Consider the following 8,301-nt stretch of genomic DNA (forward strand, 5'->3'; position numbering starts at 1 on the left):
GTAGGGGGGGCGCATGAGAGGCAACCACACATTGATGTTCCTCTCCCTCTTCCTCCCTCCCTTCCCCTCTAAAAATAAATAAATAAAATCTCCAAAAAAAAGAGATGTAAAAAAAATCATAAGATGAAGCAACTCTCTACCCACCTTTCCATGGGGCCACAGCTGGCAGAGCTGAGCAGCAGCTGCCCTCTGGAGACGGCCGGTCTCTGTCCACCAGAGCCCACCGAGCCCCTGCTTCACATATTTACACAGCAACCTGGCAGCTACCTGCTTTTAAACCCCCAGGGCAGTCCTCTTCTCTTTTCCACAGATGGCCACAGATGGGGAATCTGAGGCCAGAAAAGGGAGATGAACTTTTTGCAGATCAAGCAGTACATCGGGGAGATGGCCAGAGCAGGGACTCAGGGTTTCAGATTCCGAGGCCTGGGTTAAAAACCAGCCCTGACCCACCCAAGCACCCACTCTGTGCTTGGCAGCTGATCAGCCACTCGAACCTCACCCTGATGCCCCCATCTGGAGAATCTCCGGACACAGGAGTATGGCATCTGTGATGGACTTTATTGGACATGTGGCTGTCCAAGCCGTGGTCTGGGAGCACTGCAGCCTGGGCTCCAGGGCCCAGGCACCGAGTCTGAGGAGGCCCAGCGGTCAGGGCTGTTTGGAGCGAGGCCACAAGCGGCTGGTGAGAGAGCTGAAGAAGAGGCTCTGCTTGCTGGACTTGGAGAGCTCGGCCAGGCGCTGCTGCTCTTCCTGGTGTTGGGGCACAGGTTGGGGGGGGGGTGTCAGCGGGGTGGGCAGGGCCTCTTCCCAGACTCCCAGGTACCCAGCCCTCAGCCCGGGGGCTGCCTTCTTTAATGCTCTGCCTAGCCCAGACCCCCTTCCCCAAGCTCCCAAAACCCTCTGAGTCACAGGGGCCCGGACTCAAATCCCAGGACCCCCACGAGTCCCTTCCCCAGCTCCCACAGGGCCCCTCTCCTCAGTCCTGGGAACCTATCTGCCCCAACGTGAACGCTGGTGAGACCCGATGCCCTTTACCACACTGCACTGTCCTGCTCCCCAGGCCTCCAGTGCCTAGTCCTAGGCCCTGTGACCTGTCTTGGATGCAGGGGGATCTCAGGCCCCAATCTCCAGGGACTCCTCCTTTGGGTACCAGGCACTCCGGCCCTACTCCCAGGAACCCCACTCAGGATCTAGTCAACCTCAGCCTAGATCTTTCCCAGACTCAACCCACACTCTCTGCCCCTCTTCCACGTCACTGGGATCACATTAGATCATCAAACTCCTTGCCCAGACTTTTGGGCCAAGTGTCCATGGATCCCTCTTCCTAGACTTGATCTAATCCACAGTCTACAGTAAACCGGGGCCCCCACACCAGCTTGAGACCATCAAGGACAACCTCTCCCCCAGACGTATCTCAAACGCTTGGTGTTTCCTGCCTCCTTTTCTCAGAGCAGGCGCAGAGTCAGTTTGTCTGTTGTTATAAGAGCCCTATGGGACAGGTGGTGTGGGAACAAAGGTACCTGCTCAAGGTCACACAGTCCAAAGGGAAACTGCTATAATGCCCCACACCAGGGGTGGGGATCTGAATACCCACCTGCTCTAGCCGGCTTTGCCGTTGTTTGAAAGCCTCCAGGGGGTCATCCTCCAGGGCGTAGTGCTCCAGCACGGTCCGGACATCCTCCACACCGTTCAATGCGATGGCTGTGGGGAAAGCAGGTGGGGGTCAGCCAGGCAGGCCAGAGGCAGGCAGGGCCCATGAGGGTACAGGTCAAAGGTCAGATACGGGGGCGGGGGGCGCAGCATGCAGTTGCTGCTACCTGGAATGCTTCTCAACACTTTAAAGGGCTCCCCTGAACATTCCCAAAAAGCACCCCAAACATTCTAAGAAGCTTCTAAAGACTTTAACATGTTCATAGACCTCCCACATCTCAACTACTCAGTTTTACATGAAAAACAAGCCAGAAAATGGCTATCATTTCCCTTGAGTGTCAAAGGCCCTGGGGTCAGAGGCTGGGTCAGAGGCCAGGTCAGGGGTCAGCCTCACTCTTGAGAAAGGCAGAGAGATCCAACAAGACCCGGTCATCAGAGTTGCCATCCCAGGGCCGCAGGGCAACACCATTGTAGGGCTGTAGGCGAAAGGCTTCCTTCTTGCAGTCCACAACTACCACACGGGCTGGGTCCCGATTCAGACAGGAAATATCCTAGAAGGGGTGACAGGTCAGATCAAGGCCTATGCTCCTCCCCTTCCCACCAGGAACCACAGAAAAACAGACAGACAGACAGACACAAACACACACTCACACACGTACACACAGCACTGCTGTCTGTGATCACCACAACTGAGCCTCCCAAAGACCAGGCTGGAATGACAACACCAAATCCCCCATGGAGCAAGTCACATTGATCCCCGGACCCGGACCCGGACCCTGGGGAGGGAACGAGGCACTTGTGTGTTCAATCACTGACCCATGTGACTGACATGTCCAAAGTCTGTGACCCTCTCAAGCAGATAAAGAGATGCAGACAGATCTATGGCCAGAGTCACTCAAAGACAGGTACCAAGAAGCAAACCCTTCAAAGACCCTTCAAGCAGACCCATTCTCAGTCACGGTCCATGTCCTTCTGAACCTTGACCGACTACGTAGACCCACCAACACACAGTGAAAAAAACAGCAGACACCTGAACACATGGGAACTTGAACCCAGACCCTCAAAGAGACCCATTCACAAACCCATGAATTCCTGGACCCACGCAGATGCTGCTGCCAACAGCAACAGACCCCAGATCAAACAAACCCCAACATGGTCTCAGATAAAACACTCTCAGTACACAGGCCAGACTACAGATAAACAAAAATGGTTTCTAAACTTCATGCCCCTACCCTGCCCCCTCTTTGGGGAAAACCCAATGTCTCCCCACTCCCATTGCCAGATTCTGGGAAACAGAGAAGGGCCTAGAAGCCCAGCCCAACTTGGGGCAGGCTGGTGTCCTGACAGAATCAGACCTGGGAAGAACCAGAAGCAGGGCTGACACTGAGCTCAGAGCTGGGTCCTCTTTCCCTCAGGAAGTGCCAGCCCTCCACCAATTCCAGAGATCCACCCATGGCCCCCACATGGCACCTTAACATGGTGCCCATCCATGTATCGCGTGGCGTCCCGGAAGAGGCGGTAGGAGATGAAGCCATGGGGGTCCACACTGTCGATGAGTGGAAATGCAGTCTAGGGTATGATGGAAGGAGAACAAGGTCAGGCTGGGCCCTAGCCCTGCAGTTCCCTCAAACCTCCCCCACGTCAACCATCCCTCCCCTACACCAGGGCCTCACCATGCCAGTCTCTGACGTAAAGATGACAATTTCATACAAAGGGGCAAGCTGCTGGAATAAGGTCTCGATGCCTGGACGCTTCTTAAATCTCCAGCCAGTGGCCAGCTGGGGAGGCAGTAAGAACAGTGAAACACCGAGACCCAGAAGGCCCCAAATCCCCCAAGAGAACAAAGACCCAGCCTGAGGGACTCCCAGAACCAGAATGTTCTCCCTGTCTTTATGGCTCTTGGGGGTTCAGAAGTATATAGCTGTGACTGAGGGCCTAGGAGTCTGAAGGGTCTGGGTCCCCGAACAACAGCAGGCTCTTCCGTAGCACTTACTGCGTGCCAAGGCACACGTGTGACAATCTACAGGGTGGGGGTATCACAGCGGAGCATGGGCTAAACCCCATCCTGGCTTCAGAGTCTATGCTCCTAGCCACATCACCATGTTCTGGCCACCCAGGTTGATCCAGTGTCCCCAACCCGCTGCCTTCCCCAGGACACACCGACCACTCAGGGTGCAAGAGGACACCAGTGAGCTCCAAGACCAGTGTGTAGGGCGGCTGGTAGTAGGGCTCCCGCAGAGGGTCTGGGAGGAGGCAGGGGCTGGTGGGCTCGATGATCATCTGTGGTACAGGGGCAGAACAGGGGCATCAGACAAAGGGGCTGGGGATGGAGGGATAGGGACTGGGCCCAGGGCTCCTACTCACCTGTCTATAATCTTTGAAATATTTGTATGTCCGGCGCAACTGCTGTACCAGAATCGGATCTAGGAGAACACCAGGGCACAAAAGTATTCCAAGATAAACCACTGTTCTACCTCTGGAAAAACCAGGGCTTTACTTATCTACTAGATACAAACAGTATACATATCCACCTGGTTTGAACCAGCACATTTTTAAGTCCAAAGGTAGAAGGTAATGACATAATCCTCAGACAGGAACAAATACCTTTATTCACCTGTCCAGTTTTAACTTAAACACTTCTTTCTGCACACTACTCCAGATATAAAATAAAATGTTTATGTATCTGCCCACTTCAAACCCACTTATAACTGCTGACATGATCACTGTATTTAGTCCATTTGGAACTTCAGCCTTCCAGATCTGCCTGCTTTACCCCACTATGCTGAGTCTAGTTAAAAATACCGACAATATACCCACATCTGTGTACTTTAAGTCAGTGGCTCTCAACTAGGAGCAATTTTGTCTCCTCCTCTTCCCAGGAAATTTGGCAATGTCTGGGGACATTTCTGATTGCCAGGACACTGGCATCTAGTGGGATCGAGGCCCAGGACGCTGCTAAACACCCTACAATGCACAGGACACTCCCTCCCAACAAAGAAGTATCTGGTCCAAAGTATCACTAGGGCCAAGACTGAAAAACCCTGGTTTAAGTGAATTTACTAAATCCAGTTTCAAGCAGGAAACTTATAACTGCCTATTTCAATGCAGTATTTTTTAGTTTTAGAAACCAAAACACTGAAACCAGTTAAGCAAGTGAACACATTTTAAACAGTTTCTTTACCTAATCGGTTTAAATCAGTATACTGATTTGTTTAAACCAGTATGATTCAGCTTCTGCCCAGTTAAAATCTGCTATTTACCCGCCTACCCAGTTTAAAACAATCAATGAATCAACATTTCAGTTTGCAAATATCCCCAGCACAAACAGGTGGCTTTCTGGGCCCATCAATTGTTATTTTTCTCCTGGGAAGGGCCAGGTGTAACAAAATGGACAACTACTCTCTACTATACGATTGTCAGAAATTCCCCACCAAAAGCTGGTTAACTAAAGGAGGGGGGACTGCATTGTTTTGGAAATGAGGAGCTGGGTGGGGTAAGGGCTGGGGGGAGAGGCAGTCATAAAAAGGAGGGGGTTAGGGACTGCATATGCTCAGATCTAAGGCACAGGAAGCCATGTGTCTGGCACAGTTAGCGCCTTATCCCCAAGCACTTCCATCCCAGACTCCCCTCCCCCATCTGTTCCTGACCATCTGCTTTCGGGCTGAGGGGCCAGGAAAGGGGACTGGGGCTTTGTAGTGCCCCTCTGCCCAAGCCATCCAGCTGCTGACTCCCCTACCCCCCAGTAGAAGAGGGAGGGGCTAGGGCCACCAGATGGCCAGGGCAACATCCCTACAAATAGCAAAGCAAAGTAAAGCAAAGCAAAGCAGGGGGTGGGTCCGGGGACCCCAGAATTCATGCTTGTTTACTCACCATTGTCGAATTCATCAGGAATCTATGAGGTAGAGAGAAAAATGGAGGGTTTGGGATGGCAGAGGCAAAACACCATCACACCCACAAATAGGACTCTCTGGGGCCCTGGAAGGAGCAGGCGAAGATGCCTGAGAGGGTGAGACTCACCCCAGACCAGAAATGAGCCTCAACAGACCAAAGGGGAGGATACCCACAGGATGGGACCCCTGGCAAGGCCTCTGTGTCTCTTTCCCCCTCACCTTGGCACCAGTTTCATCCACAGAGTTGTTTCCTGCAAGAAAGACAGGGATGAATGAGAAGAACTGAGACCCAGTCTTGTGGGAGGAAGAAAGAAGGGGGCCTGGACTCCTGGGTGTAAGGGAAGAACATTAAACCATGTTCTCCTAAGATTGAGAAAGGAGAGAGTTGGTAGCCAGGATCCCTCTGTCCATGAGAAAACAGGGGATGGGGCTGAGTCTCCTGGGTCTCTGAGGGAAAGAGAGACTAGGGGAAGAATGAAGTTTTGGGTGCAGAGGAAAGAAGAAACTTAGGAGGCTAGTCCAACCCTATCCTTCCCCTCTTCCCCTCTTCCCCACGATTCTCTATAGCCTAATGCAGGAACCAACTAGAAACAGTGGAACCTTGCACACAGGGAGGGAGTAGAAGGGAGAAGGAGACTTCCCCCTTTCCAAGGCAGATGTTCTAGTTGGCTGCTGGATTGTGGGAGGAGCCAGGGAGTGATGACGGGTGAAGCCTTTAGGGTAAAGATGGAAACAGTCTTCACTAAAACAAAAACACAACAAAACAAAACCATAGGACAGGGATATGTCCCTCACCGAAGATATAGACGACACTCACGGTTCCTCCGGCCCCAAGCAGCCCAGCAAGCCAAAGTGCAACTTTTTTGGCGTAGCTGGGACCCTCCTTGCCCCGCTGCTGCTGTGACCCCTGTGCCTGGGCCTTAGTGCTGGGTTGGCTCCCAATCTCCTTGGCCTACAATTGAGAAGGGGTAGGTTAGCCAAAAGAGGAGAGAAGGTCAGGATGGCCTGGGATATCCTGGTCAGATTAGAATCAAGATGGCACGGGGAAGCAATCACCCACATAGCCTCGAGGGCTGTCATTGGTGGGGCAGCTGACAAGGAGATTGATTGGGTCTCTCAGAAAGGTCAAGAAATACTGTCCGGCTCCAGGATCCCAAGGATTCAAAAGGTGATAGGCCAGGTGCCCAGGATCCTGGAGGCAAAGGCCTGGAGAACTTGGAGCCCAGAGAAGCAGGGCAGGGAGATGAAATCAGGGAGCGTAGCGGGACATTGGGATGCTGAGAGCAAGGCAGTGGAGGACACACGAGGGGACACAACGACGAGTTAACGTATCCAGATGTTTGGGACTCAAGATATGGCGGGGAAGGGATTGGGAGTGGGGTAGAGGGACAATCATTTGTCTGGGGCTTTTAGGAAAGTAGGGCACGGAAGTGATGGACTTGGAGGTCGGAAGGGCTAGTTCTCAGTCAACATGCGGCGGGTCAAATTAAGGGCCCGAACATCTACTTCACCACCACCGCGGGGAAAATGCCCTCAAGGCCAGGCTGGGACCCCAGCGTCCCGAGTCCCTTCCCCTCAAGTTATTACCTGAGCGGTCACTGAAATAAGGAGGTGACCCCTTTCCCCCGGCACCCACGTGGTGTCCAAAAGAGATGGAGTCCAGAGGACGTACTTGAGCCCCCAGCATCTAGTCCTGGGGAGCAAGTGTCGGCCACCCCGGGAGGCTGGGAAGGGCCCCCGAAACGCGGACGGCATCCCATTCAGCACCCTGAAGTGCTACATGCCAGAACCCTGAAGCGGCGGCGGTCTCCCAGGAACTTCAGGAAGGGGCCTCCGCGGCCGGAGCCCACCACTGTCCGGCTTACCTGGTCCGAAGCCCGGGGGGTCGGCGTCACCAGCCTCGCGCACAACCCCCGCGCGCCGAGCCGGAGCCCGCTCCGCAAGCGCAGGGCCAGCGCCGCTGAGGCCGCCATCTTGTGCTGACGCCACGTGGCCCCGCCCATTCACCTCCTTCTCGACAGTCCCGTTCCAGAGCTTCGACCAATGGAGATGCAGGGGCGGGGCAGGTGGATGGCGGCCGGAGGGAGACAAAGGACCTCGGACGGACAGCTGCGGGCGTGCTCCTCTGAGGCGCTATTCTCTCGCGGGTCCCCGCGCGCCTGCTGACAGGGAGAGTCTGCCTGCGCCACGCCCCACTCGGCCCTAGCGCACGCCACCTCCACGGACACCAGACCGGGCTGACGCCCATTGCTCAGCGGTAAAGCTGAGGCCGTAAGGAAGGAATCCCAGGGCTGGCAGCCCTCACGATCTCGCCTCCTCAACGCGGAGCCGGGAAGCCCAGGTATCTACTTTCCTGGTCTCAGAGCCCTTTCTTGTCCTTCCGCCCACGAGCGTCTCCTTAAGGGTCTGGGACGCCAGTCATTTCATGGCGACCGGCCAAAGGAACAGCGGCTGTGTCGGGCCGGGTCGGGAGTGTTCGCAATCAATGAATTGGAGGCCACAGGTAGCCACGATGGAGCTCCTTCAAATTATTTTGAGGGGAAAAAAGGCTGACATTGTTTTAGTAAACTTTAAGAACATGTAACATTTAGGGATAAATACTATGGTACAAAGTATTAAAGCAACAAATTGGTCAAAAGACGAGTGGAATGAAGGGTTGTGGACACCTCTGGAAGGGAATGGACTGGCAGTGCCGCCAAAGTGGGTCCTATCTTGTACACGTTTCCTGAACTGGGTGGTGGGGACAGGGGTCCTTACATTT

General features: G+C 54.0%; 1 protein-coding gene across 1 annotated transcript; it reads right to left on the bottom strand.

The window, feature by feature from the left end:
• Positions 1-537: 537 nt before the first annotated feature.
• Positions 538-7,530, bottom strand: TIMM50 (translocase of inner mitochondrial membrane 50). The gene is made up of 11 exons (XM_037047489.1): positions 7,406-7,530; positions 6,336-6,492; positions 5,760-5,791; positions 5,521-5,542; positions 4,015-4,073; positions 3,811-3,930; positions 3,324-3,428; positions 3,121-3,219; positions 2,045-2,201; positions 1,595-1,701; positions 538-750 (listed from the first exon to the last, which is right to left on the bottom strand). The coding sequence occupies exons 1-11, from the start codon at positions 7,511-7,513 to the stop codon at positions 649-651; spliced, it is 1,068 nt and encodes a 355-aa protein (XP_036903384.1). The 5' UTR covers positions 7,514-7,530; the 3' UTR covers positions 538-648.
• Positions 7,531-8,301: the final 771 nt, after the last annotated feature.

Source organism: Sturnira hondurensis, unplaced genomic scaffold, assembly GCF_014824575.4.
Source record: "Sturnira hondurensis isolate 20B ecotype Veracruz unplaced genomic scaffold, ASM1482457v3 Scaffold0005791, whole genome shotgun sequence".
NCBI classification, from domain to species: Eukaryota; Metazoa; Chordata; class Mammalia; order Chiroptera; family Phyllostomidae; genus Sturnira; species Sturnira hondurensis.

Excerpts from the sequence above, each read along its gene's own strand:
- TIMM50 (XM_037047489.1), bottom strand. The coding sequence starts at position 7,513 with ATGGCGGCCTCAGCGGCGCTGGCCCTGCGCTTGCGGAGCGGGCTCCGG. Across the intron at positions 3,429-3,810 it reads TCTTGCACCCTGAGTGGTCG|CTGGCCACTGGCTGGAGATT; the intron begins GTGTGTCCTGGG and ends CTGCCTCCCCAG. Across the intron at positions 3,220-3,323 it reads TTACGTCAGAGACTGGCATG|ACTGCATTTCCACTCATCGA; the intron begins GTGAGGCCCTGG and ends ATCATACCCTAG.